This window comes from Salmo salar, chromosome 05, assembly GCF_965601325.2.
Source record: "Salmo salar chromosome 05, fSalSal1, whole genome shotgun sequence".
Classification (NCBI taxonomy): Eukaryota; Metazoa; Chordata; class Actinopteri; order Salmoniformes; family Salmonidae; genus Salmo; species Salmo salar.
Window position 1 is genome coordinate 88,779,382 of NC_138295.1, and position 20,091 is coordinate 88,799,472.

The 20,091-nt window shown below is 43.3% G+C and overlaps 1 protein-coding gene across 2 annotated transcripts; it reads right to left on the reverse strand.

Moving 5' to 3' along the window:
- Window positions 1-1,714: 1,714 nt before the first annotated feature.
- LOC106606117 (GMP reductase 1) lies at window positions 1,715-18,873 on the reverse strand. Of its 2 annotated transcripts, XM_082975900.1 has the most exons (9): window positions 18,556-18,873; window positions 13,651-13,770; window positions 10,216-10,299; window positions 9,605-9,778; window positions 9,232-9,313; window positions 6,811-6,917; window positions 6,539-6,581; window positions 6,201-6,360; window positions 1,715-3,237 (listed from the first exon to the last, which is right to left on the reverse strand). In XM_082975900.1, the coding sequence occupies exons 1-9, from the start codon at window positions 18,640-18,642 to the stop codon at window positions 3,057-3,059; spliced, it is 1,038 nt and encodes a 345-aa protein (XP_082832026.1). In that variant the 5' UTR covers window positions 18,643-18,873; the 3' UTR covers window positions 1,715-3,056. The 2 variants fall into 2 exon arrangements, with proteins under 2 accessions (XP_082832026.1, XP_045575198.1); XM_045719242.2 differs by lacking the exon at window positions 13,651-13,770.
- Window positions 18,874-20,091: the final 1,218 nt, after the last annotated feature.

A 20,091-nucleotide genomic window follows, 5' to 3' on the forward strand; every position in this document is an offset into this window, starting at 1 on the left:
TGATAGCTTCATACTGTTGTAAGTTACCCGATAGCTTCATACTGTAGTAAGTTACCCGATAGCTTCATACTGTAGTAAGTTATCTGATAGCTTCATACTGTTGTAAGTTACCTGATAGCTTCATACTGTAGTAAGTTACCTGATGGCTTCATACTGTACTAAGTTTCCTGATAGCTTCATACCGTTGTAAGTTACCTGATAGCTTCATACTGTAGTAAGTTACCTGATAGCTTCATACCTGATAGCTTCATACTGTAGTAAGTTACCTGATAGCTTCATACTGTAGTAAGTTACCTGACAGCTTCATACTGTAGTAAGTTACCTGATAGCTTCATACTGTAGTAAGTTACCCAATAGCGTCAAACATGATAGCTTCATACTGTAGTAAGTTACCTGATAGCTTCATAGTGTTGTAACCTACCTGACAGCTACATACCTGATAGCTTCATACTGTAGTAAGTTACCTGATAGCTTCATACTGTAGTAAGTTACATGATAGCTTCTCCTGCAGTGAGTTCTACTTCACCTTTTATCGGGGGCTTTCTGTGGTTCTTCTGGACGTTATACTACGTTTTACAGTGGTTCTTCTGGACGTTATACAACGTTTTACAGTGGTTCTTCTGGATGTTATACAACGTTTTACAGTGGTTCTTCTAGACGTTATACAACGTTTTACAGTGGTTCTTCTGGACGTTATACAACGTTTTACAGTGGTTCTTCTGGATGTTATACAACGTTTTACAGTGGTTCTTCTGGACGTTATACAACATTTTACAGTGGTTCTTCTGGACGTTATACAACGTTTTACAGTGGTTCTTCTGGACGTTATACAACGTTTTACAGTGGTTCTTCTGGACGTTGTTTTACAATGTTTTACACTGTAAAGTGGTGGAGGGAGAGCCACTGACATTGAACTACAGGTATAGTGAACCTGTCCAATTAACTTAGTTGTAATTGGGTTGTATGTGTTGTATGTGCAATACCTGAATTATAGATTGGTGTTTTTCCATGTTAAATCATTACAGACCGATGACCCTCTAAAATGTCTCTGATTCACTTTCATCAGTTATTTGTATGAATGACATCCCATGTAAAACTCAAACCTCAACTTGCAATATGTCACCTGAGAATACATTGTATCTTCACGTGACATGAATCATTAAAATGTATATTTTCATACTTTTAATTCAGGCAAATCAGAGTAATCATGGTACTATCAAGTGAAAAAGCTAGAGTCAAGATCATCAGTGATTATGGACCAGTGCCATAGGTTCAGCAGTAGATGAACCTGTGCACATGAATGTGGACATTACTCTACATTCTGTAACTACCTGGCCTCACTACCCACTCATGTGTACCTGTCTTACTTTAGACTGAATTCTCACAGGTGTCTCTCTTTTCTTTCAGTTTAAAATTATATATATTTTCTTATAGCCAAAATAAAGTATTTTACAGAACTCAGGAATTGTGTGTGTGTGTGTGTGTGTGTGTGTGTGTGTGTGTGTGTGTGTGTGTGTGATTATCATAAAACTGTTTATCATCAAAGAAAGCAATTGGATATTTTCAAATTCATTGAGAGGAGAGAGAGAGAGGAGGGAGAGAGAGGAGGGAGAGAGAGAGACAGAGAATAGAATGAATAGAGATTATTAGACTGTTGTTTGCATCTTGCCAATAATCAGGTGAACTGGCAGAGAAACAGACACCGCCCATTGACTGTTTTTTCCTGAGATATGTATGTGCTAAAATATAAACATTGTTGTAGATATTATACAAAATAGGATCATTGTTATTATTGTACAATCTGTAATTTAAAAAATGTTCATGCATTGGTCCGCAACCCCCAAGAAAGGTTGTGAAATAACTTTTTTGTGTACCTCATATGTAAGATACATTTATGTACAACAGGAGACAGGAAACAAGAGGACTAGAAGACTTCAAAGTTGCTTTTCTAACTGTGGTATTACGGTTTAATTTGTAGGATATACTCCAATCTGTTCTGTATGATCTATGGTCTCTTTCTTAGGAGAGTTTTTCCAGGTTTATGGACAAAATATTTCAGTTGTAATTTTTTTTAACATTTCATTTAGATTTGAACAAATTTGTTTAAAGAAACACAAAAGAACATGAACAAATGTATTGTCTCTGTATACTCAGAATAATAAATAACAGAGTCAACTGAAATTCTGTCTATCAACTGGCTCATCTGTCTTTCATCCATCTTTCAAGAGGAGCAACAGAGCAGCTGCTTACTCTAGCACTCTGTTTTTCCAGCCTGGTCTCATAGACTACACGTAACATAGTAAATGTAAATCCAAATTCTGAAAGATTCAATTTAGTATGATATGTTACATTTGGTTACATAAGACAGAAGGTTACTTAAGGCAAAAAACAAAAGTAGGATGTTTGGACAGGGTGGATGGGTAGGTGTAAAACATGAACATCAAGCAACCCAAAGGCTGTGAGTTTGAATAACATCACAGACAATTTTATCATTTTAGCTAATTAGCAACTTTGAAACTACTTACCAATTTTTTGCAACTACTTAGCATATTAGCTAACCCATACCCTAACCTAACTCCTAACCTTAACCCCTAACCTGGTTAACATTAGCCACCTAGCTAACATTAGCGTTAGCCACCTAGACACCTAGATAACCTTAGCCTCAACAAATTAGAATTCATAACATATCATACCTTTGCAAATTCGTAACATATTGTAATTCGTAACATATCCGACGAAATGAAAGATGGACATCCACAAATGAAAACCATGCCAAACGTTACATATCATACTAATTGGAGTGTCACGGATATAAGTTTACTATGTCTACCCCTGAGTCCAGGTTGGTATTTCTCTGTTTCTCCTCTTTCTGTCTACTGTGTACAGGGAAAGTAACACATGCATTTACATAAATATTGTTGTAGATTCAAACTTTTACATTTTAAATTAAATCAGCACAATTGAAATCAGGCATTAGGATGTGAAGTTCTAAACAGCCACAAGAAAGATCATGGCTGTCTGTCTGTCTGTCTGTCCGTCCCTCCGTCTATTTACTACTATGTGAACATGTGGCTGGCCTGCTGTGTGACTCTGATAAAGGTGGTCCTGCGACTGAGCTCCTTCAGTTTGGCAGCTCCTACGTAGGTGCAGGTGGAGCGCAGACCACCCAGAATGTCCCTGATGGTGGCCTCTACATCCCCCCTGTACGGTACCTCCACCGTCCTGCCCTCTGACGCTCTGCAGGAGGAGGAGGAGGAGGAGGAGAGGGGTATGGAGGGATTGAGGAAGAGGGTAAAACTTGTCAATAAATCCATGGTCTTTCCATTGGGTTGATCAGACACATTGATTTCTTAGTCTTCAACATCATCAACAGTTTTGTACTAAATAGACTAGAGCTAACTACTAAATTAACATTTTGTTAAGAAAATGTGTGTGCTTGCTTGTAAGTTACTGTTAGAAAAACTGAACGGATACTGTATTTATATAGTGTGGGCGGAAGGTAGGTGTCACAGCGGTCGATGAAAGGGGACCAAGGCGCAGCGTGTAGAGTGCTCATTCTTACTTTATTTTACGAGAACACTTAAACAAAATAACAGAACGACAGCCAACAGTTCCGTAAGGTACTTTGACAAAACGGAAAACAACTACCCACAAACCCCAAAGGAAAACAGGCTGCCTAAGTATGGCTTCCAATCAAAGACAACGAAAGACACCTGCCTCTGATTGGAAACCATACCCGGCCAAAGCATGGAAAACAAAACATAGAAATAGAATACTAGAAAAACCCACATAGAAACAGAAAACCCAAAATACATACAAAACAAACCCCCCTGCCACGCCCTGACCATACTACTATGGCAAATGACCTCTTTCACTGGTCAGGACGTGACAGTCTGGGCTATGGTGGCGCACTGGAGGGAGAGTGCGCGGAGCAGGCACAGGGTACACTGGGCCTTGGAGGCACACTGGAGGTCTGGCGCTTAGGGCTGGCACAACCCGTCCTGGCTCGATCTTAACCATAGCCCAGCAAGGGCGGGGAGCTGGAATAGGCTGCACTGGGTTGAGCTGGCGAACAGGGGTTACCGTGCGGAAAGCTGGCGCAGGATAACCTGGGCCGAGGAGACGCACTGGAGACCAGATACGTTGAAGTGGTGCTCTTCTCCCTGGCTGCCGGCCAACTCTAGCACGGCAACGGTGAGGAGCTTGCACCGAGCGCACCGGGCTGTGAGTGCGCATGGGCGACACCGTGCGCACCACCGCATAACACGGTGCTTCTACCGTCACTCGCTCCCCACGGTAAGCACAGAGAGTTGGCTCAGGTCTTAACCTTGCCTTCGCCAATCTACCCGTGTACCCCCCCCAAAACAAATTCGGCCTCTTCTTGCCTGCCTAGCCGTTCCTCCCAGTATCGTCGTTACGCCTTCACTGCCTCTATCTCCCACTGCGGACGGCGATACTCCCCAGGGCTTGTCCAGGGTCCTGCCCCATCTAAGATCTCCTCCCAGGTCCACTCCTCTGCTGGGTCCTGCTCTTCCTCCTCGAGAATGCACGCTGCTTGGGTAGTTCTGTCACAGCGGTCGATGAAAGGGGACCAAGGCGCAGCGTGTAGAGTGCTCATTCTTACTTTATTTTACGAGAACATTTAAATAACAGAACGACAGCCAACAGTTCCGCAAGGTACTCAGACAAAACGGAAAACAACTACCCACAAACCCCAAAGGAAAACAGGCTGCCTAAGTATGGCTTCCAATCAGAGACAATGAAAGACACTTGCCTCTGATTGGAAACCATACCCGGCCAAAACATGGAAAACAAAACATAGAAATAGAATACTAGAAAAACCCACATAGAAACAGAAAACCCAAAATACATACAAAACAAACCCCCCTGCCACGCCCTGACCATACTACTATGGCAAATGGCCTCTTTCACTGGTCAGGACGTGACAGTAGGCTAGCGTAGGGGTTCCCAACCAGGGGTACAAGGACAACCGGGGGTACTTGAGAAGACTCATGAGACCATAGGCCTTCTGGTAAATAGGCCTTCTGGTAAAAGGGGGTACTTCAGGGGTACTCCAGGCAGAGCTAAATTCAGTTGGTGGTACAGTAACCAAAGAAGGCTGGGAACCACTGGCCTAGCGGTTAGATCATTGGGCCATTAACCGTAAGGTTGCTACTTTGAATCCCCGCCCCGGCAAGGTGAAAGAAATCTGTTGAAGTGCCCTTGAGCAAGGCACTTACCGTAAATTCCGGACTATAAGCCGCAACTTTTTTCCCACGCTTTGAACCTCGCGGCTTAAACAATGACGCGACTAATATATGGATTTTTCCCGCTTTCAAATTTTTTTTCTCATAAAAAACACATTCTGTGACTTGCTCAGTTTTTTGGCGGCATGAAGCTTTCATTAGACCAATGAAATTGCCGAACGGTTAAGGTCAAACAACTTTTTTGTTTACTGTTTAGATTAAATCGAGCGCCCTCAAACTTCCCATCATTCTGATTACGGTAGTCATTTTGTCACCCTCATCATGGCAAAGACACGGAGAAATGCATATGATGCAGCTTTCAAGTTGAAGGCGATTGATCTGGCTGTTGGAAAAGGAAATAGAGCTGCTGCACGGGAGCTTGGTCTTAATGAGTCGATGATAAGACGTTGGAAACAGCAGCGTGAGGAATTGACTCAGTGCAAAAAGACAACTAAAGCTTACTGCTAATTTTTTATTTTTTGTTACAAGCCGTGTTTCGTTAAAGCCTATTTATTTTTGTTACAAGCCGTGTTTCGTTAAAGCCTATTTATTTTTGTTACAAGCCGTGTTTCGTTAAAGCCTATTTATTTTTGTTACAAGCCGTGTTTCGTTAAAGCCTATTTATTTTTGTTACAAGCCGTGTTTCGTTAAAGCCTGTGTAAAGTTAATTTGTTTCAATGTACCGGTAGGCACCTGCGGCTTATAGACATGTGCGGCTTATTTATGTTCAAAATAATATATTTTTTAAAATTCAGTGGGTGCGGCTTATATTCAGGTGCGCTTAATAGTTCGGAAATTACGGTAACACTAATTTCTCCAGGGCCCTGGCTGTGACCTCACACTCCGAGGGCGTCTCAGGGAGAGTGAGATATGCCCCCCCAAAAAAAACAATTTCCAATTCACATGTTTAAAACAGGCAAGATATAAGCACCCACCAAATTAGTATTAATTTACCTGTACTCTGCCACTCCCCCTACATGTTTCTTCATGGCCGTGTCAGAGCTCATCCCATAGAACAGCTTGACCTTTCTGCCATTCCTCTCAATGACCTCCCCGGCACACTGGTCGTGGCCAGCCAGCATGCCCCCCAGCATCACAAAATCAGCTCCAGCGCCTAGAATCACACACACACAACCCTGTTGAGAGAGAGTTAGGCAAGGCAGCATCTTTGAGGGACACAACAAATGCATCCTATTACCAATATAGTGCACTACTTTGACCCGGGCCCTATAGAGAATAGAACACATACGCAATGTCACTATGATAGTATGATTTATCAAACCAGGACTCACCAAATGCCTTAGCCACATCGCCAGGACAGCTGCATCCGCCATCCTGGTGCGATAAAACAAAACATATTGAGCAAACATTGTGGAACGTTCAGTGGTTTAATCTCTCAAAGGGAAAGCTAGGCGGAACCCGAGCTCCAGCACCTTTAACCCCTGGGTTTGTTCAGATAGAAATGTTGTGTAGATACATGTATTGTGCAGGTGCGTTGCACCCTCCTGAATCTGACCCAAGAGGTCAGAATGTCAGAAGGTTTTTGAGGTCAGAGGTCACTCACTGAGATGATGTGACCCTTCAGGCCGTGGGCGGAGTCTGCACACTCTATGACAGCACTGAGCTGGGGGTATCCCACTCCCGTCTTAATACGCGTCGTACACACAGAACCTAGAGGGGAATCATGACGTGTCAGTTTGTCAGGAGCTGAATGCACTCAGCTGAAGTATTTTTCTCTCTTGAAGGGAGCCCTGGTGAACTCATGACTCCATATAGTGCTCTACTTATAGTGCACTATGTAGGGAAGAGGGTGCTAGAGTAACAGACGGAGTAACAGACAGAGTAACAGACAGGGCAACAGACAGTGTAACAGACAGTGTAACAAACAGTATAACAGACAGGGTAACAGAGTAACAGACAGAGTAACAGACAGAGTAACAGACCGTGTAACAGACAGTGTAACAGACAGGGTAACAGACAGGGTAACAGACAGGGTAACAGACAGGGTAACAGAGTAACAGACAGAGTAACCAACGGAGTAACCAACAGAGTATCAGAGTAACAGACAGATTAACAGACAGAGTAACAGAGTAACATATAAAGTAACAGAACAACAGACAGAGTAACAGACAGAGTAACAGGCAGGGTAACAGCCAGTGCAACAGACAGGGTAATAGACAGAATAACAGACAGGGTAACAGACAGAGTAACAGACAGAGTAACCAACAGAGTAACCGACAGAGTAACGGAGTAACAGACAGAGTATCAGACAGAGTAACAGAATAACAGACAGGGTAACAGACCTTATAACAGACCGTATAACAGACATGGTAACAGAGTAACCGACAGAGTAACTGACAGAGTAACAGAGTAACAGACAAAGTAACAGAGTAACAGACAAAGTAACAGAATAACAGACAGAGTAACAGAGTAACCAACAGAGTAACAGACAGAGTAACAGAGTACCGGAGTGACAGACAGAGTAACAGACAGAGTAACCAACTGAGTAACAGACAGAGTACCAGAGTACCAGAGTAACAGAGTAACAGACAGAGTAACAGACAGAGTAACAGAGTAACCAACTGAGTAACATACATAGTAACAGAGTAACAGAGTAACAGACAGAGTAACAGACAGAGTAACAGAGTAACCGACAGATCAACAGACAGAATAACAGAGTAATAGACAGAGTAACAGACAGAGTAACATACAGAGTAACATACAGAGTGACAGAGTAACATACAGAGTAACATAGTAACCAACAGAGTAACAGAGTAACCAACAGAGCAACAGACAGAGTAACAGACTAACCGACAGAGTAACAGACGGAGTAATAGAGTAACAGAGTACCGGAGCAACAGACAGAGTAACAGAGTAACATAGTAACAGACAGAGTAACCGATGGAGTACCAGAGTAACAGACAGAGTAACAGAGTACCAGAGTAACAGACAGAGTAACAGAGTAACAGACGGAGTACCAGAGTAGCAGACAGAGTAACAGAGTAACAGACAGAGTAACCGGCAGAGTAACAGAGAGTAACAGACGGAGTGATAGAGTACCAGACATAGTAACAGTGTAACAGAGTAGCAGAGAGTAACAGACAGAGTAACCAACAGAGTAACAGAGAGTAACCGATGGAGTACCAGAGTAACATACACAGTAACAGAGTAACAGACAGAGTACCAGACAGATTAACAGAGTAACAGACACAGTAGCAGAGTAACAGACAGAGTACCTGACAGAATAACAGAGAGTAACAAACAGAGTAACAGACAGAGTAAGAGAGTAACCGACAGAGTAACCGACAGAGTAACAGAGAGTAACAAACAGAGTAACAGGCAGAGTAAGAGAGTAACCGACAGAGTAACCGACAGAGTAACAGAGAGTAACAAACAGAGTACCAGACAGAGTAAGAGAGTAACCGACAGAGTAACAGAGTAACAGACAGAGTAACTGACAGAGTAACAGAGAGTAACATACATAGTAATAGAGTAACAGACAGAGTAACTGACAAAGTAACAGAGAGTAACATACATAGTAATAGAGCACCAGACAGAGTAACAGAGTAACAGACAGAGTAACTGACAGAGTAACAGAGAGTAACATACATAGTAATAGAGTAACAGACAGTAACAAAGTAGCAGAGTAACACCCAGAGCAACTGACAAAGTAACAGACAGAGCAACTGACAGAATAACCGGGTAACAGAGAGCAACAGACAAAGTCCCAGAGTAACAGACAGTAACAGAGTAACAGACAGAGTGGCTGACAGAGTAACAGAGAGTAACAGACAGAGTAACAGAGTAACAGACAGAGTAACAGAGTAACATAGAGGGTACCATAGAGTAACAGACAGAGCAACAGACAGGGTAACAGAGCAACAGAGAGTAACAGGCAGAGTAACCGACAGAGTAACCGACAGAGTAACAGACGGAGCACCAGAGTAACAGACAGAGTAACAGTGTACCAGAGTAACAGACCCACCTGGCCCAATACCCACTTTAATGATGTCAGCTCCTGCCAGGATCAGCTCCTCCACCATCTCTCCTGTCACCACGTTGCCAGCCTGACCACAGTTAGAGACACACAGACACACAGACACACGGACACACGGACAGACGGACAGACGGACAGACGGACAGACGGACAGACGGACAGACGGACAGGCAGACATAGTCATAGCATTTAGAATACCTATACAGCTACCAAACCAACTAACTACCAAACAGGTGATAGTTTAACATTGCATGGCACATCACATTGCACATGTAAGAATATTTACAGTAATTAAAACGACATAAGCAAATGAAGTCTTCAAAAGCTGTTCAGCTGTGTTAACTTGATGGAACGGCCTCACCATGATAGTGTGTTGGGGAAACCTCCCCCTGACGGTTTTGACAAACTCCACAAAGTGTTCAGAGTAGCCGTTGGCCACGTCCAGACAGATGAATCTGATGTCAGAGACGGCCTTCAGGACGCTGCACAGCTTCTCCAGGTCGGCTTGACCGCTGCCTGAGCTGACCGCTATGTGCTGAGGGGGATGAGGACAGGGCAGCAGTGTGAGAGAACAACCAGGGTTGGAAGGATGCAGGTGCTACCGTAGAAATAGAATCGTTAGAACGGGTCTGGAGCCTCTGACCACGGCAATTTGACTGGAAAACTCATGGGGAAACTCAAAATGGCTACCAGTGCACACATTATGGCATCATTGACTTGTAAAGGGGTGGCCGTTCTAGCGATTATATTTCTATGGGTGCTACTATAAGCACTCCCATAACAAATCAGAGCACTAGTCCTTATAAGCATTAGAAACATTACCATGGGCCACCCACTATTTCCATAACAACTCCTGAATTCAATACATTATTCAAACCCTGGGGACACCACTGTTGCATGAGGTCATGAAAATGCTGTATGAAGACAATTCTAGCTGTCCTCCAAACATAGTTGTCTAGGATTATTACAAACCTCCAAACATTCTGGAAACTTGGCTGCAAAAGCCTTCCACTGCTCCACAGTGTAGTGCTTCTGCATGGCGGTGAAGAGAGTTTGCTAGAGGAGAATGTAGATGAACAAGAAGAACGGAAATTCACAGCGTTACTTAGTTCTCTGGCAACTGACCTTTCACAGGGCATCACCCTGGCAACCCTTTCACAGGGCATCACCCTGGCTACCCTTTCACAGGTCAACACCCTGGCAACCCTTTCACAGGTCATCAGGTTGTCAAGACTTCACTGAAGCAGAACTGGGGATGACTGGACTTTTTGTTGTTGTTACAGAGAAACAACAGAACCACTGGAGTTTTTCCTGGTCTGATCACGTGGTCAGTAGAAACTCCCTGACCCTTACCATGGCATGTGTCCAGCAGTGTTTCTGATGACCACACCAGGTGTGTGTCTCATATGGCACCCTACTGTCTGTATAGTGCACCACTATAGTGCATGAAGAATTAGTGCATGAAGAATTAACAGTGGTGGCGCCGGAGGGGAAAGCTGCTGTCTTATCGTCTCTTAACCAACCATGCTATTTTTTTTTTTTTCTTCACGTTGTTCGTAACTTGTTTTGTACATAATGTTGCTGCTACCGTCTCTTATGACCGAAAAGAGCTTCTGGACATCAGAACTGCGATTGCTCACCTCAAACTGGATGAAGAGTTCTTCCTCAATGAGTTGTATGGGAGGGATATACTACTACAGACACCAGACCAGGCCCAGATCCCCGTTATTCGCTGGAGAAGGAAACTGAGATTTTGCGGAAAGAGATCAGGGTGCCTTGTGAGGATCGGGTGATGAGTGGCTAATCTGCCCTTGCCTTCCATCCTGCTAGCTAACGTTCAATCGCTGGAAAATAAATGTGACAAACTGAAAGCACGTTTGTCCTTCCAACAGGACATTAAAAACTGTAATTTCTTATGTTTCACCGAATCTTGGCTGAATGACGACATTAAGAACATACAGCTGGCGGGTTATACACTCTATCGGCAGGACAGAACAACAGCCTCTGGTAAGACACCAGGCGGGGGCCTACACATTTATGTAAACAACAGCTGGTGCACAATATCTAAGGAAGTTAGGTTTTGCTCGCCTGGGGTAGAGTATCTCATGATAAGCTGAAAACCTCACTCAATGCAAACAGGAAAACGCTCATCCAGAGGCGGTGCTCCTAGTGGCCGGGGACTTTAATGCAGGGAAACTTAAATCAGTTTTACCAAATTTCTATCAGCATGTTAATTGTGCATCCAGAGCTCTCCCTCACCTTCCATTTGGCAAATCTGACTATAATTCTATCTTCCTGATTCTTGCTTACAAACAAAAATTAAAGCAGGAAGCACCAGTGACTCGGTCTATAAAAAAGTGGTCAGATGAAGCAGATGCTAAACTACAGGACTATTTTGCTAGTGCAGACTGGAATATGTTCCAGGATTCTTCCAATGGCATTGAGGAGTACACTACATCAGTCACTGGCTTTATCAATAAGTGCATCGAGGACGTCGTCCCAACAGTGACTGTACGTACATACTCCAACCAGAAGCCATGGATTACAGGCAATATTCGCACTGAGCTAAAGGGTAGAGCTTCCACTTTCAAAGAGAGGGACTCTAACCCGGAAGCTTATAAGAAATCCCGCTATGCCCTCCCACGAACCATCAAACAGGCAAAGCGTCAATACAGGACTAAAATCGAATCGTAGTACACCGACGCTCGTCGGATGTGGCAGGGCCTGCAAACTATTACAGACTACAAAGGGAAGCACAACCGAGAGCTTCCCAGTGACACGGGCCTACCAGACGAGATAAATAACTTCTATGCTCGCTTCGAGGCAAGTAACACTGAAACATGCATGAGAGCATCAGCTGTTCCGGATGACTGTGTGATCACTCTCTCCTCATCCGATGTGAGTGAGACCTTTAAACAGGTCAACATTCACAAGGACGCAGGTCCAGACGGATTACCAGGACGTGTACTCCAAGCATGCGCTGACCAACTGGAAAGTGTCTTCCCTGACATTTTCAACCTCTCCCTGTCTGTAATACCAACATGTTTCAAGCAGACCACCTTAGTCCCTGTGCCCAAGAACACTAAGGTAACCTGCCTAAATGACTACCGACCCGTAGCACTTACATCTGTAGCCATGAAATGTTTTGAAAGGATGGTCATGGCTCACATCAACACCATTATCCCAGAAACCCTAGACCCACTCCAATTTGCATACCGCACCAACAGATCCACAGATGATGCAATCTCTATTGCACTCCACACTACCCTTTCACACCTAGACAAAAGGAACACCTATGTGAGAATGCTGTTCATTGACTACAGCTCAGCGTTCAACACCATAGTGCCCTCAAAGCTCATCACTAAGCTAAGGACCCTGGGACTAAACACCTCCCTCTGCAACTGGATCCTGGACTTCCTGACGGGCCGCCCCCAGGTGGTAAGGGTAGGTAACAACACATCTGCCACACTGATCCTCAACACGGGGGCCCCTCAGGGGTGTGTGCTCAGTCCCCTGCTGTACTCCCTGTTCACTCATGACTGCATGGCCAGGCACGACTCCAACACCATCATTAAGTTTGCTGATGACACAACAGTGGTAGGCCTGATCACCAACAACGATGACACAGCCTATAGGGAAGAGCTCAGAGACCTGACCGTGTGGTGCAAGGACAACAACCTCTCCCTCAACGTGATCAAGACAAAGGAGATGATTGTGGACTACAGAAAAAGGAGGACTGAGCATGCCCCCATTCTCATCAACGGGGCTGTAGTGGAGCAGGTTGAGAGCTTCAAGTTCCTTGGCGTCATCACCAACAAACTAACATGGTCCAAGCACACCAAGACAGTCGTGAAGAGGGCACGACAAAACCTATTCCCCCTCAGGAGACTGAAAAGATTTGGCATGGGTCCTCAGATGATCCTCAAAAGGTTTTACAGCTGCAGCATCGAGAGCATCCTGATGGGTTGCATCACTGCCTGGTATGACAACTGCTCGGCCTCCGACCGCAAGGCACTACAGAGGGTAGTGCGTACGGCCCCGTACATCACCGGGGCCAAGCTTCCTACCATTCAGGACCTCTATACCAGGTGGTGTCAGAGGAAGGCCCTAAAAATTGTCAAAGACTCCAGCCACCCTAGTAATAGACTGTTCTCTCTGCTACCGCACGGGAAGCGGTACCGGAGCGCAAAGTCTAGGTCCAAGCGGCTCCTAAATAGCTTCTACCCCCAAGCCATGAGACTCCTGAACAGCTAGTCAAATGACTACCCAGACTATTTGCAAATCAATTTCATTTGATTTGACTATTGACCAGAGCTCTGTGGGAATAGGGTGCCATTTGGGAATAGGGTGTCATTTGGGAATAGAGTGCCATTTGGAATGCACAATCCCAAACGGTACAGTGCTTACCTTGCTGAGGACCTGTGCCATCTCAAAGGTGCCCGTGGTGTCCATGTTGGCAGCGATGATGGGGATACCATGGTAACTCTGCTTGGAATTACGGAACGTGAACGTCCTCCGTAGGTCCACCTGTGAGAAGGGGAGCACAGTAATAATAAATAATCATAGTGTATCCCAAATGGGACCTTATTCCCTATATAGTGCACTACTTCTGACCAGAGCCCTTTTATTTATTTTTATTTCACCTTTATTTAACCAGGTAGGCTAGTTGAGAACAAGTTCTCATTTGCAACTGCGACCTGGCCAAGATAAAGCGTAGCAATTCGACACATACAACAACACAGTTACACATGGAATAAACAAAACATACAGTAAATAATACAGTAGAACAAAAGAAAACAAAAAGTCTATATACAGTGAGTGCAAATGAGGTAAGATACGGCAATAAATAGGCCATGGTGGCGAAGTAATTACAATATAGCAATTAAACACTGGAATGGTAGATGTGCAGAAGATGAATGTGCAAGTGAAAGTGCACTACATAGAGAACAGAGGGTGCCATTTGGGATGCAAGCCAATAAATCACACATTTTATTCATGAACGCCTATCAAAACACCAAAAGGTACAAATGCACATCATAAAAAGTAAGAATCGAAGAGGAAACCACACAGGCATTTAGCACTAGGAGTTGTGGGTATACTGCCTAATGTCAGGACAGTTGACATAACATGAGAGAATTGGGAAGACCAGTTAAATTGTGGTAATGTATAACATACAGGTGATGTTTGCTGGATTTGCCCCCAGAGTGACAGCCTGTATTGAAACTGTTTGAGGGTTTAAAGAAGTTAGAACACTGGTTTTGAAGTAGATGACAATGGTGGCAACAAATAACCTATTATCCATCCTTCAATCTAATTCAATGACTAATCAACGAACCAATGGCTGCTAGTGAGTGTATGGCCATATGCTAAAAGCATAATATTGTGTCAACTACAGTAAAACGACACATAAAAAAAGCCTTGATCTCAATCCTCTGATGATGATGTCTCATTGTTTCCTCAGCCTGCCTCAGCCTGCCTGGGTTCATCATGAATCAGCCTGAATCAGCCTGCCTGTGTTCACCATGAATCAGCCTGAGCCTCAGCCTGCCTGGGTTAATCAGGAATCAGTCTGAACCTCAGCCTGCCTGGGTTCACCGTGAATCAGCCTGAATCAGCCTGTCTGGGTTAATCAGGAATCAGTCTGAACCTCAGCCTGTCTGGGTTCACCGCGAATCAGCCTGAATCAGCCTGTCTGGGTTAATCATAAAAAAATAAGCAAATAGAACTTCAGATGTAGGACAAAACAGATTATCAGTGTCTCTGTCTACATCCCAAATGGCACCCTATTCCCTATATAGTACTCTACTTTTGAGAGCCCTATGGTGCATTATATAGGGAATAGGGTGCCACTCAGTGTCACACTCAGTGTCCCCTATGGGCCCTGGTCAAAAGAAGTGAACTATATAGGGAATAGGGTGCCACTCAGTGTCACACTCAGTGTCCCCTATGGGCCCTGGTCAAAAGAAGTGAACTATATAGGGAATATAGTGCCATATGGGAATACGGTGCAAGCCTGACTCTCTCATGTCATGTACTGTAAAACAAATCTATATATAAAATAGAAACACCCACTAATCTAGTTGTTTCAACCAATCATTATTCAGTAACTGGTTCCACAGCCTTGTTTAAGTTTACTCAACTCTTCGGTCAAAGTGTTACCTGAACTTTTTTTAGTAGGCCCAACAATAGCTCTAATATGAGAAAAAGTGGGCAAAAAATTCAGCCAACTTAAAGAGATGGGTTTGCTTTATTTGTCTCATATGTTCATTCAACTATAAAGTATTATTTTTGGTATCTTACCTGAAAAAAAGGCACGCACACACACACACACACACACACACACACACACACACACACACACACACACACACACACACACACACACACACACACACACACACACACACACACAGTGCTTTTAAGAAACATAAATGTCTCATATCACGCCGTGTCATGTCTCATATCACGCCGTGTCATGTGTCATATCACGCCATTTCATGTGTCATATCACGCCATTTCATGTGTCATATCACACCATTTCATGTGTCATATCACACCATTTCATGTGTCATATCACACCATTTCATGTGTCATATCACGCCGTGTCATGTCTCATATCACGCCATTTCATGTGTCATATCACACCATTTCATGTGTCATATCACGCCATTTCATGTGTCATATCACACCATTTCATGTGTCATATCACACCATTTCATGTGTCATATCACGCCATTTCATGTGTCATATCACGCCATTTCATGTGTCATATCACTCCGTGTCATGTCTCATATCACACCATTTCATGTGTCATATCACGCCGTGTCATGTGTCATATCACGCCATTTCATGTGTCATATCACGCCATTTCATGTGTCATATCACACCATTTCATGTGTCATATCACACCATTTCATGTGTCATATCACGCCATTTCATGTGTCATATCACGCCATTTCATGTGTCATATCACACCATTTCATGTGTCATATCACGCCGTGTCATGTCTCATATCACGCCATTTCATGTGTCATATCACACCATTTCATGTGTCATATCACGCCATTTCATGTGTCATATCACACCATTTCATGTGTCATATCACACCATTTCATGTGTCATATCACGCCATTTCATGTGTCATATCACGCCATTTCATGTGTCATATCACGCCGTGTCATGTCTCATATCACACCATTTCATGTGTCATATCACGCCATTTCATGTGTCATATCACGCCATTTCATGTGTCATATCACGCCATTTCATGTGTTATATCACGCCGTGTCATGTCTCATATCACTCCATTTCATGTGTCATATCACGCTATTTCATGTGTCATATCACACCATTTCATGTGTCATATCACACCATTTCATGTGTCATATCACGCCATTTCATGTGTCATATCACGCCGTGTCATGTCTCATATCACTCCATTTCATGTGTCATATCACGCCATTTCATGTGTCATATCACGCCATTTCATGTGTCATATCACTCCATTTCATGTGTTATATCACACCATTTCATGTGTCATATCACGCCATTTCATGTGTCATATCACACCATTTCATGTGTCATATCACGCCATTTCATGTGTCATATCACACCATTTCATGTGTCATATCACGCCGTGTCATGTCTCATATCACACCATTTCATGTGTCATATCACGCCATTTCATGTGTCATATCACGCCATTTCATGTGTCATATCACGCCATTTCATGTGTTATATCACGCCGTGTCATGTGTCATATCACGCCATTTCATGTGTCATATCACGCCAATTCATGTGTCATATCACGCCATTTCATGTGTCATATCACGCCATTTCATGTGTCATATCACTCCATTTCATGTGTTATATCACACCATTTCATGTGTCATATCACGCCATTTCATGTGTCATATCACACCATTTCATGTGTCATATCACACCATTTCATGTGTCATATCACACCATTTCATGTGTCATATCACGCCATTTCATGTGTCATATCACGCCATTTCATGTGTCATATCACGCCATTTCATGTGTCATATCACGCCATTTCATGTGTCATATCACACCATTTCATGTGTCATATCACGCCATTTCATGTGTCATATCACGCCGTGTCATGTCTCATATCACTCCATTTCATGTGTCATATCACGCCATTTCATGTGTCATATCACGCCATTTCATGTGTCATATCACTCCATTTCATGTGTTATATCACACCATTTCATGTGTCATATCACACCATTTCATGTGTCATATCACACCATTTCATGTGTCATATCACACCATTTCATGTGTCATATCACGCCATTTCATGTGTCATATCACGCCATTTCATGTGTCATATCACGCCGTGTCATGTGTCATATCACGCCGTGTCATGTCTCATATCACACCATTTCATGTGTCATATCACGCCATTTCATGTGTCATATCACCCCATTTCATGTGTCATATCACCCCATTTCATGTGTCATATCACACCATTTCATGTGTCATATCACACCATTTCATGTGTCATATCACGCCATTTTATGTGTCATATCACGCCATTTCATGTGTCATATCACGCCATTTCATGTGTCATATCATGCCATTTCATGTGTCATATGATGCCATTTCATGTGTCATATCATGCCATTTCATGTGTCATATCATGCCATTTCATGTGTCATATCATGCCATTTCATGTCATTACGGTATAGGTGTTGACAGGTGCTAGCCAGGCAGAACATTGTGAACTCTGTTATCATAATAAACATCTGGTCTGTAGGGAGAGAAAGATGTCTGTGCCAGGCAGGCAGTGGGAGAAGGCACACACACATTGACGTATGCACACACACACATACACAAAGACCAACATGCAGAGTCAAACACACACACAAGCATGCACGCACAGGCGCACACACACACACATTCCAGCCTTGCTATGGGAAGGTGACCTCCACACACACACAGGGAAGGTTACTGTGTTCTGCTGTAGCAAGCTAAGGAACCATAGAGTATGTTCTACACAGATATCCTCTACATCACCAGTTCTATATGGAATCCTATGGCATCTCTTTCACCACTGACCCTCCACAACTGACCAACCCAACTCAGCTGGCTTGGGCTAGTTAGTATGTCATTTGTGATTCAACGCAGATTTGAACATTGTACATAAGAATTAATGTTCTTGGCCCCCTTCGGAGCCCACCACGGCTCCACCTTTTCTGTGGTATCAAGGCAAAACTCATTAGACATCTACAACAACAGCAGCAGCAGCTATAAAGGCTGGTTTATAAAACCCCATCCTCTCCTTACCTCTGACCTGCTCTTCAGGCTGCTTCTCTTGGGTCTGAACAGGACATCTTTAAAGTCCAGCTTCACATCCACGTCTATCCTAGGCATGATGGCCTGTCACCTCCAGGATGGTCCAATCCCTGTCCCAGTCCAATAAATCAATAATTCTATAAATCACTAGATCAACATAGAGCCTGTGATCTGGTCTGCTGAGACCCAGACAGTAGCCAACCCTGAAACTCCAGATGCATCAAGTATTTATAGCATGCTAACACGCACTCCTCTCCCAGCAGCACCTATGGCTTTATTTGGCCTGCCCTCCACTCTCTCTCACACAGATAATTGAGGGCAGTGCAGAGGGAGAGGGACGCAGCCGCAGTTGCAGCACTAGTAGTAGTGGTATTGTCACTGGCCATCTGACACACATTTATGTCAGATGGACCTATCACTGCAGAGAACAGCACAGCTGCTGACAGAACCAGGAAGTGCTGGAGTCAGTCAGAGGGGATGGGGTGAGGTATATACACTAAAACATTCACAAGGTGGGAAACCCCCCAAAACATTTTTAGGGGTTACTGAAGGCCAAATTCTGTACATTACTTTGCATTAATTCTATGTGTTATTATCCTATGGATAAAATTATCATCGTCATCCTCTTCATTGTATCATTCTATTCATCATCCTCACCATGATCATCAACTATATAATCAAAATAACTTATCAAATATTGAGAAAACGTAAGAACCTGAATCGCACAATGAAATAGGGTTTATTACCCAACCACACCACTAGGTGGGGAAAGAGAGTTTCTTTTCAAAAGGAAAAGGCTGGAGTACAAACTGTTCCAGTCCCACAAAGAAATGTGCTAGTAACTGTGGACTGTATTCAACAATTAGACATATTGATATCTTCACCCTGCATCCCATAGGCTACCCTAACTTTGAGGAATTCAACAAAAAGTTATTCAAATGAGCAGTTGTTCACCTGTTTACATTGTGTGTAGCCTAAAGTTTTTTTTACATTTGTCAAATGAATATTTAATTTCTCCCATTTTAAAGTATTGAATTGGTTATCTTTCAAAATCATCAAATTGTTGAAAATCCTAAACCTGGCCATAAGCCTTCCCTTTCACCATCTATTTCCTCAAGTCTATACAGCAGGTGATGAAGATAACCCAGACTGCCAGCATCTATAGGTTCATTGTACGTTCTATCCTGACAATGATTGGCACTGTATACTTTGGATTTAAATAAATGAAAATCAGAAACCTGGTCCCCAGGGCTGCGTTACCTCCTGTGTCCCCTTTTTGGTTATTGTGTTTTCGGTTTGTTTGTGGTTTGAATAACTTGCAATGGTTTCAGATGTGTTCCTGAGCCAGAGAACAGTCACTAATTAGAAAGAGGAAAATTACATTCTAAATCTAATGGAACCATGTCTATTAAATATCTATTAAATGTTTCAAATTTGCCAATTTTTTTTATGGTCTTAACTTCACTGAGCCTGCTCAACCCAGATCCAAAAGAACCCATCACTTTTCCACCATGTGACAGAAACATG

Coding starts and splice junctions, on each gene's coding strand:
- LOC106606117 (XM_082975900.1), bottom strand. CDS start 18,642: ATGCCTAGGATAGACGTGGATGTGAAGCTGGACTTTAAAGATGTCCTG. Junction 13,771..18,555: donor GCCTGAAGAGCAGGTCAGAG/GTAAGGAGAGGA, acceptor CCCTTCTCACAG/GTGGACCTACGGAGGACGTT. Junction 6,918..9,231: donor TAAAGTGGGTATTGGGCCAG/GTGGGTCTGTTA, acceptor ATTCCCCTCTAG/GTTCTGTGTGTACGACGCGT.